We start from the raw sequence: 14395 nt of genomic DNA on the forward strand, positions 1-14395 counted from the left end.
TTCAAGATACAAGTGGTCCATAAGAGCAGTGCATAAGTCAAATGAAATGGCATACATCTTTATATAGCTTTAAAACTTGAATACAAGGTACAAAATACACATTACATCATAACAGAGGGCTTCCCAAGCCGACATGTTCAAAATACAAAAGCTTCAAGATTTGCCGACGTCCTCACTGCCGGCGTAACATGCATACAAAACACCTTGTAAAACACACATCTCGGCGTAGCCGACTTAAAGCTTGTTACCTACATATATACATAGGGAGGGTGAGCTTGGATACTCAGTGAATGGTACAAGTAATAAAGGGGTTAAATGAATGATTCCCGAGGTCTTTACAAAGCAATACATAATATATCAAGTCAAAACCATACTTATCATAACTTGTACAAAACATGAAGTAAATCTTGTTCATCAAACTTGGTCTTGCAAAACTCACATACTTAACACGTGTCAAATCTCATAACATAACCTCGGCATAACCTTGGTCCTTCGAAACATACTTGTGTCACTTAGGCCCGTAGCCCGCTTTGACCATTACTTGTGTCACTTAGGCCCGTAGCCCGCTTTGACCATTACTTGTGTCACTTAGGCCCGTAGCCCGCTTTGACCATTACTTGTGTCACTTAGGCCCGTAGCCCGCTTTGACCATTACTTGTGTCACTTAGGCCCGTAGCCCGCTTTGACCATTACTTGTGTCACTTAGGCCCGTAGCCCGCTTTGACCATTACTTGTGTCACTTAGGCCCGTAGCCCGCTTTGACAAGGACCGTATCCTTTTATACTTAGTACTGCGAAAGTTTAGAGTCCTCCAGCACAAGGGACTTGTGTTACATAGGCTTAACGTCCCCTAACACGAAAGGACGGCGTTACTTAGGCTTAACGTCCCCTAACACGAAAGGACGGTTCCAAGAATGCCATTCAAAACAAAGCTTATACTTGATACATAAAATAGGGGTGATCATTCGTGCTTAACAAATACTTTTATCAAAACAAGGCAAAGCTTTATCAAAACTTTAAGAACATAACTTTATTAAAAATACCACTCACTCTAGTTCTTGGGAAGTCGGGTCAAGGCAAAGGTCCAAGTCCTACAAACACATGGCAAAGCATACTGAACATACTTCTCAAAACAAGTCTCACATGCATGCAATGATTCTCGGGAACACATGCTAGAAGTCAAAACACTGTTTTTCATGTCAGGAAGACATGCTGGGTACCAACCAGGTCTAAGCCGAGGCCCTACACCTCCTGGCCGAGGTGCGGCTACCTAGGCTTCGGCATGCGGCTGCACGCCGAGGTGCGCACAAGACAACCAAAGGTGTAAGTGATTATACAAGGTAGGCCAAGGTGAGATACGATGCTTGGCCTAAGTGTGAGGTCTAGATGAGAGTGGTCTCGGCGACTACACCCCGGAAAGTGAAGTCTGGAGACCTGGGTTTCCATCCGTGAAGAACAGGAAGGACATGAACATGAAGATCATGAAGAACATGAATGCTAAAATCATAACTTGTTATTACGAGATCTGGGATTTCATGACATGAGTTCGAAAACATGGACCTGGGTACCCATACTTGAAAATCATGCAAGAACAAACACAAAAACATGGATCTAGGCATGAGCCTTCGGATCAAAACATGACTTTTCTTGAAGAACACATGAATGCTATTTTCTCTTTCTAAAACCGAACTTCAAAACAATGCATGGCTTACAAATCATTTTCAATCATGCAATGCAATAACATAAACATAAAGAACATCATGAGCCGATCAAGAATCTAACCTTAGAACGCGGATCTAACGGTTGGATCTCTAGGAATCAAGCTTGGAAATCTACTCTCTCTCAAGAACTCTTCTCCCTCTTCTAGAGCTTCTCTCTCTACTCTTCAAAACAATATACAACAAATGATGGGTTTCTCTCTCTGCCGGCTGACTTAACTCTCAGCTCGGACACGTGGCAACGGTTGGTTGGTTCTCTTCAAAAAGGTGATAGATTGACAAGACAAGGCCCTGACAAGGCGTATTTAGCAAGCTACTCGGAATGGCACTCCGGCAAGGGGTGACATCGGCTAACCACAAGACTTCGGCAACTAGGGTGACAATGACCTCGGCTAGGAAGGACAACACTTGACTAAGCTGTGCCACACCTTGGCCTAGATGTGCCACACCTCGGTCTAGGTCATACCACTCCAGGACAAGGTCGCTCAGGTGCAAGGGTAACATCTCGGCCTAGATGATACACATCTCGGCCTTGGTGATTCACACCTCGGCCCAGATAATGACATCCCGGCCAATATGTCAAAGCAAAGGTGGAGGTCAAACGAAGGGGTTCCAAGATACTTCTATACTGAGGATGACCTCGGCTTGGAATGATCTAGGCTTAACATAACCTAGGCTTGGCATAACATCGGTTAAGATAACTTAGGCTTGGCGCGACCTAGGCTTCACATCAAGGAGGGAGCAAAGCAAGCACACAACACTTAGACAAATCACGAGGCATCAAAGCAAGGCATGGATCTTACTTAAGCAGAACAAGTCAAAATGTGCAAATGCAAGCTTAACAAAACAGAAACATGCAAGTGTGCAGGAACATGACTAGGATATGAATGTGGGTTATTACATTCTTCCCCCCTTAAAGAAGTTTGGTCCCCAAACTTCGCTTACCTTATTTCCAAAACAGTTCCCGATGTCAAGTTCTCATCTCTGCTTATCCCCTCTAGCCTTTATCTTGGGACAATCCTTAATGCGGTGACCCCTCTCTCCGCATCCGAAACATGCTCCAGTCGCTCGAAGACAAACCCCAAAATGTAGCTTCCCACAACTTGCACACGTCGGCCTGGTGCCACTTTCCTGATTCGCGTTGTTGGGACTATCTTCCACTGTCTTCTCCTCGGCATCATTCGGGTCTGCCTCTTCTTCGCGATTGTCGTAGGTCTGTCTCTTCCTTTGACTCTTCCCCGAACTTTGACTTCTGTTCAGGTTGGCTTCTGCAAGGAGGGCTTTGTCTAATACTCCAGCATACGTCGGCATGTCGAGTAAATTGACTTGATCTTGTATCGGCCCTCGAAGTCCACTCTCAAACTTCCTAGCTTTCATGTATTCGTTGTTGGCCATGCGAGGTACAAACCTTGCCAATTCGGTAAAAGCGCGGTCGTATTCCGCCACTGTTCGGTTGCCCTGTGTCAAGGTATGAAATTCGGTGGCCTTGCGATTTCGAACACTTAAGGGAAAATGTTTGTTGTAAAACGATTCCAAAAATCTGGCCCAAGTCAAGTCTGGGTTACCTTCTCGAATCATCATCCACCATCTACGGGCGTCGTCTTCCAATGTGAATGCTGCTAGTGCTACTTTCTGAGCGTCGGTGCTGGGAAAAACCTCGAACATTTTCTCCATCTCAAGAATCCATGCTTCTGCTTTCATCGGCTCTATACCTCCATGGAACTTCGGCGGTTTCATCTTCTTGAATTCTCTGATCAGGGTCAATGTGTCATCTCCATATAGAGCTGGTTGCGGAGGCACTTGCGGTACTGGCGGTGGTGGAACTGCATGTTGGCCATCTGTTTGCTCGGCCTGGGTGGAGGTAGTACCGGTGTTCTGCTGCCTTGCCTGCCTTAATTCATCGGCCAAACTTTCAACCAATCTTTCTAATCTGTTTATTCTGTCCTCGGATTGATCTCGGCTAACTGGGGGTCTACCTCTTCTCATGATACTGGGGGGTATGCAGGATGTGACTCTTAGAATAAAATGAACAAATGAACATGTATGCAAGTGAACATGATCATGCCGAGATGATGCACACCTCATCAAGTAGCAAGCAACATGATGCAATTCTAAAATCATTCTAAGGGACATCCTATGCTCTTTAGGACTCAAAGTGTGTGAATAACGTACTATAAGGAACTTGTGCTCTGATACCATTCTGTCACGACCCCAAACCGCCCCTAGTAGTTTGGTGCCGTGATGGCCAGTAATCCGTAATTACCGAAGGCCAACTTACAAAATTCACACACAATCAGAGTATTTATATAGGGGGCTCGCAAATGCGGAAGCAATAATTCAAGATACAAGTGGTCCATAAGAGCAGTGCATAAGTCAAATGAAATGGCATACATCTTTATATAGCTTTAAAACTTGAATACAAGGTACAAAATACACATTACATCATAACAGAGGGCTTCCCAAGCCGACATGTTCAAAATACAAAAGCTTCAAGATTTGCCGACGTCCTCACTGCCGGCGTAACATGCATACAAAACACCTTGTAAAACACACATCTCGGCGTAGCCGACTTAAAGCTTGTTACCTACATATATACATAGGGAGGGTGAGCTTGGATACTCAGTGAATGGTACAAGTAATAAAGGGGTTAAATGAATGATTCCCGAGGTCTTTACAAAGCAATACATAATATATCAAGTCAAAACCATACTTATCATAACTTGTACAAAACATGAAGTAAATCTTGTTCATCAAACTTGGTCTTGCAAAACTCACATACTTAACACGTGTCAAATCTCATAACATAACCTCGGCATAACCTTGGTCCTTCGAAACATACTTGTGTCACTTAGGCCCGTAGCCCGCTTTGACCATTACTTGTGTCACTTAGGCCCGTAGCCCGCTTTGACCATTACTTGTGTCACTTAGGCCCGTAGCCCGCTTTGACCATTACTTGTGTCACTTAGGCCCGTAGCCCGCTTTGACCATTACTTGTGTCACTTAGGCCCGTAGCCCGCTTTGACCATTACTTGTGTCACTTAGGCCCGTAGCCCGCTTTGACCATTACTTGTGTCACTTAGGCCCGTAGCCCGCTTTGACCATTACTTGTGTCACTTAGGCCCGTAGCCCGCTTTGACCATTACTTGTGTCACTTAGGCCCGTAGCCCGCTTTGACAAGGACCGTATCCTTTTATACTTAGTACTGCGAAAGTTTAGAGTCCTCCAGCACAAGGGACTTGTGTTACATAGGCTTAACGTCCCCTAACACGAAAGGACGGCGTTACTTAGGCTTAACGTCCCCTAACACGAAAGGACGGTTCCAAGAATGCCATTCAAAACAAAGCTTATACTTGATACATAAAATAGGGGTGATCATTCGTGCTTAACAAATACTTTTATCAAAACAAGGCAAAGCTTTATCAAAACTTTAAGAACATAACTTTATTAAAAATACCACTCACTCTAGTTCTTGGGAAGTCGGGTCAAGGCAAAGGTCCAAGTCCTACAAACACATGGCAAAGCATACTGAACATACTTCTCAAAACAAGTCTCACATGCATGCAATGATTCTCGGGAACACATGCTAGAAGTCAAAACACTGTTTTTCATGTCAGGAAGACATGCTGGGTACCAACCAGGTCTAAGCCGAGGCCCTACACCTCCTGGCCGAGGTGCGGCTACCTAGGCTTCGGCATGCGGCTGCACGCCGAGGTGCGCACAAGACAACCAAAGGTGTAAGTGATTATACAAGGTAGGCCAAGGTGAGATACGATGCTTGGCCTAAGTGTGAGGTCTAGATGAGAGTGGTCTCGGCGACTACACCCCGGAAAGTGAAGTCTGGAGACCTGGGTTTCCACCCGTGAAGAACAGGAAGGACATGAACATGAAGATCATGAAGAACATGAATGCTAAAATCATAACTTGTTATTACGAGATCTGGGATTTCATGACATGAGTTCGAAAACATGGACCTGGGTACCCATACTTGAAAATCATGCAAGAACAAACACAAAAACATGGATCTAGGCATGAGCCTTCGGATCAAAACATGACTTTTCTTGAAGAACACATGAATGCTATTTTCTCTTTCTAAAACCGAACTTCAAAACAATGCATGGCTTACAAATCATTTTCAATCATGCAATGCAATAACATAAACATAAAGAACATCATGAGCCGATCAAGAATCTAACCTTAGAACGCGGATCTAACGGTTGGATCTCTAGGAATCAAGCTTGGAAATCTACTCTCTCTCAAGAACTCTTCTCCCTCTTCTAGAGCTTCTCTCTCTACTCTTCAAAACAATATACAACAAATGATGGGTTTCTCTCTCTGCCGGCTGACTTAACTCTCAGCTCGGACACGTGGCAACGGTTGGTTGGTTCTCTTCAAAAAGGTGATAGATTGACAAGACAAGGCCCTGACAAGGCGTATTTAGCAAGCTACTCGGAATGGCACTCCGGCAAGGGGTGACATCGGCTAACCACAAGACTTCGGCAACTAGGGTGACAATGACCTCGGCTAGGAAGGACAACACTTGACTAAGCTGTGCCACACCTTGGCCTAGATGTGCCACACCTCGGTCTAGGTCATACCACTCCAGGACAAGGTCGCTCAGGTGCAAGGGTAACATCTCGGCCTAGATGATACACATCTCGGCCTTGGTGATTCACACCTCGGCCCAGATAATGACATCCCGGCCAATATGTCAAAGCAAAGGTGGAGGTCAAACGAAGGGGTTCCAAGATACTTCTATACTGAGGATGACCTCGGCTTGGAATGATCTAGGCTTAACATAACCTAGGCTTGGCATAACATCGGTTAAGATAACTTAGGCTTGGCGCGACCTAGGCTTCACATCAAGGAGGGAGCAAAGCAAGCACACAACACTTAGACAAATCACGAGGCATCAAAGCAAGGCATGGATCTTACTTAAGCAGAACAAGTCAAAATGTGCAAATGCAAGCTTAACAAAACAGAAACATGCAAGTGTGCAGGAACATGACTAGGATATGAATGTGGGTTATTACATTCTTCCCCCCTTAAAGAAGTTTGGTCCCCAAACTTCGCTTACCTTATTTCCAAAACAGTTCCCGATGTCAAGTTCTCATCTCTGCTTATCCCCTCTAGCCTTTATCTTGGGACAATCCTTAATGCGGTGACCCCTCTCTCCGCATCCGAAACATGCTCCAGTCGCTCGAAGACAAACCCTAAAATGTAGCTTCCCACAACTTGCACACGTCGGCCTGGTGCCACTTTCCTGATTCGCGTTGTTGGGACTATCTTCCACTGTCTTCTCCTCGGCATCATTCGGGTCTGCCTCTTCTTCGCGATTGTCGTAGGTCTGTCTCTTCCTTTGACTCTTCCCCGAACTTTGACTTCTGTTCAGGTTGGCTTCTGCAAGGAGGGCTTTGTCTAATACTCCAGCATACGTCGGCATGTCGAGTAAATTGACCTGATCTTGTATCGGCCCTCGAAGTCCACTCTCAAACTTCCTAGCTTTCATGTATTCGTTGTTGGCCATGCGAGGTACAAACCTTGCCAATTCGGTAAAAGCGCGGTCGTATTCCGCCACTGTTCGGTTGCCCTGTGTCAAGGTATGAAATTCGGTGGCCTTGCGATTTCGAACACTTAAGGGAAAATGTTTGTTGTAAAACGATTCCAAAAATCTGGCCCAAGTCAAGTCTGGGTTACCTTCTCGAATCATCATCCACCATCTACGGGCGTCGTCTTCCAATGTGAATGCTGCTAGTGCTACTTTCTGAGCGTCGGTGCTGGGAAAAACCTCGAACATTTTCTCCATCTCAAGAATCCATGCTTCTGCTTTCATCGGCTCTATACCTCCATGGAACTTCGGCGGTTTCATCTTCTTGAATTCTCTGATCAGGGTCAATGTGTCATCTCCATATAGAGCTGGTTGCGGAGGCACTTGCGGTACTGGCGGTGGTGGAACTGCATGTTGGCCATCTGTTTGCTCGGCCTGGGTGGAGGTAGTACCGGTGTTCTGCTGCCTTGCCTGCCTTAATTCATCGGCCAAACTTTCAACCAATCTTTCTAATCTGTTTATTCTGTCCTCGGATTGATCTCGGCTAACTGGGGGTCTACCTCTTCTCATGATACTGGGGGGTATGCAGGATGTGACTCTTAGAATAAAATGAACAAATGAACATGTATGCAAGTGAACATGATCATGCCGAGATGATGCACACCTCATCAAGTAGCAAGCAACATGATGCAATTCTAAAATCATTCTAAGGGACATCCTATGCTCTTTAGGACTCAAAGTGTGTGAATAACGTACTATAAGGAACTTGTGCTCTGATACCATTCTGTCACGACCCCAAACCGCCCCTAGTAGTTTGGTGCCGTGATGGCCAGTAATCCGTAATTACCGAAGGCCAACTTACAAAATTCACACACAATCAGAGTATTTATATAGGGGGCTCGCAAATGCGGAAGCAATAATTCAAGATACAAGTGGTCCATAAGAGCAGTGCATAAGTCAAATGAAATGGCATACATCTTTATATAGCTTTAAAACTTGAATACAAGGTACAAAATACACATTACATCATAACAGAGGGCTTCCCAAGCCGACATGTTCAAAATACAAAAGCTTCAAGATTTGCCGACGTCCTCACTGCCGGCGTAACATGCATACAAAACACCTTGTAAAACACACATCTCGGCGTAGCCGACTTAAAGCTTGTTACCTACATATATACATAGGGAGGGTGAGCTTGGATACTCAGTGAATGGTACAAGTAATAAAGGGGTTAAATGAATGATTCCCGAGGTCTTTACAAAGCAATACATAATATATCAAGTCAAAACCATACTTATCATAACTTGTACAAAACATGAAGTAAATCTTGTTCATCAAACTTGGTCTTGCAAAACTCACATACTTAACACGTGTCAAATCTCATAACATAACCTCGGCATAACCTTGGTCCTTCGAAACATACTTGTGTCACTTAGGCCCGTAGCCCGCTTTGACCATTACTTGTGTCACTTAGGCCCGTAGCCCGCTTTGACCATTACTTGTGTCACTTAGGCCCGTAGCCCGCTTTGACCATTACTTGTGTCACTTAGGCCCGTAGCCCGCTTTGACCATTACTTGTGTCACTTAGGCCCGTAGCCCGCTTTGACCATTACTTGTGTCACTTAGGCCCGTAGCCCGCTTTGACCATTACTTGTGTCACTTAGGCCCGTAGCCCGCTTTGACCATTACTTGTGTCACTTAGGCCCGTAGCCCGCTTTGACCATTACTTGTGTCACTTAGGCCCGTAGCCCGCTTTGACCATTACTTGTGTCACTTAGGCCCGTAGCCCGCTTTGACCATTACTTGTGTCACTTAGGCCCGTAGCCCGCTTTGACAAGGACCGTATCCTTTTATACTTAGTACTGCGAAAGTTTAGAGTCCTCCAGCACAAGGGACTTGTGTTACATAGGCTTAACGTCCCCTAACACGAAAGGACGGCGTTACTTAGGCTTAACGTCCCCTAACACGAAAGGACGGTTCCAAGAATGCCATTCAAAACAAAGCTTATACTTGATACATAAAATAGGGGTGATCATTCGTGCTTAACAAATACTTTTATCAAAACAAGGCAAAGCTTTATCAAAACTTTAAGAACATAACTTTATTAAAAATACCACTCACTCTAGTTCTTGGGAAGTCGGGTCAAGGCAAAGGTCCAAGTCCTACAAACACATGGCAAAGCATACTGAACATACTTCTCAAAACAAGTCTCACATGCATGCAATGATTCTCGGGAACACATGCTAGAAGTCAAAACACTGTTTTTCATGTCAGGAAGACATGCTGGGTACCAACCAGGTCTAAGCCGAGGCCCTACACCTCCTGGCCGAGGTGCGGCTACCTAGGCTTCGGCATGCGGCTGCACGCCGAGGTGCGCACAAGACAACCAAAGGTGTAAGTGATTATACAAGGTAGGCCAAGGTGAGATACGATGCTTGGCCTAAGTGTGAGGTCTAGATGAGAGTGGTCTCGGCGACTACACCCCGGAAAGTGAAGTCTGGAGACCTGGGTTTCCACCCGTGAAGAACAGGAAGGACATGAACATGAAGATCATGAAGAACATGAATGCTAAAATCATAACTTGTTATTACGAGATCTGGGATTTCATGACATGAGTTCGAAAACATGGACCTGGGTACCCATACTTGAAAATCATGCAAGAACAAACACAAAAACATGGATCTAGGCATGAGCCTTCGGATCAAAACATGACTTTTCTTGAAGAACACATGAATGCTATTTTCTCTTTCTAAAACCGAACTTCAAAACAATGCATGGCTTACAAATCATTTTCAATCATGCAATGCAATAACATAAACATAAAGAACATCATGAGCCGATCAAGAATCTAACCTTAGAACGCGGATCTAACGGTTGGATCTCTAGGAATCAAGCTTGGAAATCTACTCTCTCTCAAGAACTCTTCTCCCTCTTCTAGAGCTTCTCTCTCTACTCTTCAAAACAATATACAACAAATGATGGGTTTCTCTCTCTGCCGGCTGACTTAACTCTCAGCTCGGACACGTGGCAACGGTTGGTTGGTTCTCTTCAAAAAGGTGATAGATTGACAAGACAAGGCCCTGACAAGGCGTATTTAGCAAGCTACTCGGAATGGCACTCCGGCAAGGGGTGACATCGGCTAACCACAAGACTTCGGCAACTAGGGTGACAATGACCTCGGCTAGGAAGGACAACACTTGACTAAGCTGTGCCACACCTTGGCCTAGATGTGCCACACCTCGGTCTAGGTCATACCACTCCAGGACAAGGTCGCTCAGGTGCAAGGGTAACATCTCGGCCTAGATGATACACATCTCGGCCTTGGTGATTCACACCTCGGCCCAGATAATGACATCCCGGCCAATATGTCAAAGCAAAGGTGGAGGTCAAACGAAGGGGTTCCAAGATACTTCTATACTGAGGATGACCTCGGCTTGGAATGATCTAGGCTTAACATAACCTAGGCTTGGCATAACATCGGTTAAGATAACTTAGGCTTGGCGCGACCTAGGCTTCACATCAAGGAGGGAGCAAAGCAAGCACACAACACTTAGACAAATCACGAGGCATCAAAGCAAGGCATGGATCTTACTTAAGCAGAACAAGTCAAAATGTGCAAATGCAAGCTTAACAAAACAGAAACATGCAAGTGTGCAGGAACATGACTAGGATATGAATGTGGGTTATTACAGGTGGTTTCTTGAATAAACTTTCATTTTTATTTTTATTCGACTTCCATTTTTATTGAAGTTATTTTTATTCAACTTCCTTTTTTATTTAATTTCCAAATAGATCGTTAAGGTATATTGGTTTCTTGAATGTACTTCCAATTTTAATTTTCTGTAACTTCCATTTTTATTTTTATTCCACTTCCATTTTTATTCTAGTTTCTTTTCTATTCAACTTCCATTTTTATTCAAGTTATTTTTCTATTCAACTTCCGTTTTTATTTAATTTCCGAATAGATCGTTAAGGTATACTGGTTTTGTGAATGAACTTCCATTTTTAACTTTTACAACTTTCATTTTTATTTTTATTCAACTTCCATTTTTATTCTATTTACTTTTCTATTCAACTTATTTTTTTATTTAATTTCCAAATAGATCGTTAAGGTATAGTGATTTCTTGAATGAATTTCCATTTTTAATTTTCTGCAACTTCCGTTTTTATTCAAGTTACTTTTCTATTCAACTTCCTTTTTTATTTAATTTTGAAATAGATCGTTAACGTATAGTTGTTTCTGGAATGAACTTCCATTTTTAATTTTATGCAACTTTCATTTTTATTTTTATTCAACTTCCATTATCATTAAATTTACTTTTCTATTAAACTTTCATTTTTATTTAATTTCCAAATAGATCGTTAAGGTATATTGGTTTCTTTAATAAACTTCCATTTGTAATTTTGTGTAACTTCCATTTTTATTTTTATTCGACTTCTATTTTTATTTAAGTTACTGTTCTATTCAACTGCCTTTTTTATTTAATTTCCAAATAGATCATTAAGGTATAGTGGTTTCCTGTTTGAACTTCCACTTTTAATTTTCGGAAACTTCCATTTTAATATTTTATTTAACTTCCTTTCTTTTTCAAGTTTCTTTTCTACTCAACTTCCTTTTTTATTTAATTTCCAAATAGATCGTTAAGGTATAGTGGTTTCTGGATTGAACTTCCATTTTTAATTTTATGCAACTTCCATTTTTATTTTTATTCAACTTCTTTTCGTATTCAAGTTTCATTTCTATTCAACTTGCTTTTTTATTTAATTTCCAAACAGATCGTTAAGGTATAGTGGTTTCTGGATTGAACTTCCATTTTTAATTTTATGCAACTTTCATTTTTATTTTTATTCAACTTCCATTTTTATTCAATATAATTTTCTATTAAACTTCATTTTTTATTTAATTTCCAAATAGATCGTTAAGGTATAGTGGTTTCTTGAATGAACTTCCATTTTAATTTTTATTCAACTTCCATTTTTATTCAAGTTATTTTTCTATTTAACTTCCTTTTTTATTTAATTTCCAAATAGATCGTTAAGGTAAAATGGTTTCTGGATTGAACTTCCATTTTTAATTTTACGCAACTTTCATTTTTATTTTTATTCAACTTCCATTTTTATTCAAGTTATTTTTCTATTCAACTTCCTTTTTTATTTAATTTCCAAATAGATCGTTATGGTAAAATGGTTTCTTGATTGAACTTCCATTTTTAATTTTATGCAACTTTCATTTTTATTTTTATTCAACTTCCTTTTTTATTCAATTTACTTTTCTATTAAACTTACTTTTTTATTTAATTCCAAATAGATCGTTAAGGTACAGTGGTTTGTTTAACGAACTTTCATTTTTAATTTTTTGCAACTTCCATTTTATTTTTATTTAACTTCCTTTTTTATTCAAGTTTCTTCTCTTCTCAACTTCATTTTTTATTTAATTTCCAAATAGATTGTTATGGTATAGTGGTTTCTAGATTGAACTTTCATTTTTAATTTTATTCAACTTCCATTTTTCTTCGATTTACTTTTCTATTGAACTTCCTTTTTTATTTAATTTCCAAATAGATCGTTAAGGTATACTGGTTTCTTGAATGAACTTCCATTTTTAACTTTCTACAACTTTCATTTTTATTTTTATTCAACTTCCATTTTTATTCAATTTAATTTTTTGTTCAACTTCTTTTTTTGTTTAATTTCCAAATAGATCGTTAAGGTATAGTGATTTCTTGAATGAATTTTCATTTTTAATTTTCTGCAACTTCTATTTTTATTCTTGTAACTTTTCTATTCAACTTCCTTTTTTATTTAATTTTGAAATAGATCGTTAACGTATAGTTGTTTATGGAATGAACTTCCATTTTTAATTTTATGCAACTTTCACTTTTATTTTTATTCAGCGTCCCTTTTCATTCAATTTACTTTTCTATTAAACTTCCTTTTTTTATTTAATTTCCAAATAGAATGTTAAGGTATTGTGGTTTCTTGAAAGAACTTGCATTTTTAATTTTTTGCAACTTCCATATTTATTTTCATTCGACTTGTATTTTTATTGAAGTTACTTTTCTATTCAACTGTGTTTTTTATTTAATTTCCAAATAGATCGTTAAGGTGTAGTGGTTTCCTGATTGAACTTCCATTTTTAATTTTCGAAAACTTCCATTTTTATTTTTATTTAACTTCCTTTTTTATTCAAGTTTCTTTTCTACTCAACTTCCTTTTTTATTTAATTTCCAAATAGATCGTTAAGGTATAGCGGTTTCTTGAATGAACTTCCATTTTTAATTTTCTGCAACTTCCATTTTTCTTTTTGTTCAATTTCCATTTTTATTCAAGTTACTTTTCTATTTTACTTCCTTTTTTGTTTAATTTCCAAATAGATCGTTAAGGTATAGTGGTTTCTTGAATGAACTTCCATTCTTAATTTTCTGCAACTTTCATTTTTGTTTTTATTCAACTTCTGTTTTTATTCAAGTTACTTTTCTATTCAACTTCCTTTTTTATCTAATTTCCAAATAGATCGTTAAGGTATAATGGTTTCTGGAATGAACTTCCATTTTTAATTTGATGCGACTTTCATTTTTATTTTTCTTCAACTTCCTTTTTTATTCAATTTACTTTTCTATTAAACTACATTTTTTATTTAATTTCCAAATAGATCGTTAAGTTATGGTGGTTTCTTGAATAAACTTCCATTTTTAATTTTCTGCAACTTCCATTTTTACTTTTATTCGACTTCTATTTTTATTGAAGTTATTTTTATTCAACTTCCTTTTTTATTGAATTTCCAAATAGATCATTAAGGTATAGTGGTTTCTTGAATTAACTTCCAATTTTAATTTTCTGCAACTTCCATTTTTATTTTTATTCAACTTCCTTTTTTATTCAAGTTTCTTTTCGATTCAACTTCCATTTGTATTCAAGTTATTTTTCTATTCAACTTCCGTTTTTATTTAATTTCCAAATAGATCGTTAAGGTGTAGGGGTTTCTTGAATGAACTTCCATTTTTAATTTTCTGCAACTTCCATTTTTATTTTTATTTAACTTCATTTTTTCTTCAAGTTTCTTTTCTACTCAACTTCCTTTTTTATTTAATTTCCGAATAGATCGTTAAAGTATAGTGGTTTTTCGATTGAAC

General features: G+C 40.0%; 2 protein-coding genes across 2 annotated transcripts; both read right to left on the reverse strand.

Moving 5' to 3' along the window:
- Nucleotides 1-2695: 2695 nt before the first annotated feature.
- Nucleotides 2696-3295, reverse strand: LOC145815464 (uncharacterized). Its single transcript, XM_082912212.1, has one exon. The coding sequence runs from the start codon at nucleotides 3293-3295 to the stop codon at nucleotides 2696-2698; it is 600 nt and encodes a 199-aa protein (XP_082768338.1).
- A 3529-nt stretch (nucleotides 3296-6824) lies between these two features.
- LOC145815465 (uncharacterized) lies at nucleotides 6825-7424 on the reverse strand. The gene has a single exon (XM_082912213.1). The coding sequence runs from the start codon at nucleotides 7422-7424 to the stop codon at nucleotides 6825-6827; it is 600 nt and encodes a 199-aa protein (XP_082768339.1).
- Between the last annotated feature and the right edge of the window lie 6971 nt (nucleotides 7425-14395).

This window comes from Camellia sinensis, unplaced genomic scaffold, assembly GCF_055761805.1.
Source record: "Camellia sinensis isolate YWXY unplaced genomic scaffold, ASM5576180v1 Unanchor2, whole genome shotgun sequence".
Classification (NCBI taxonomy): domain Eukaryota; kingdom Viridiplantae; phylum Streptophyta; class Magnoliopsida; order Ericales; family Theaceae; genus Camellia; species Camellia sinensis.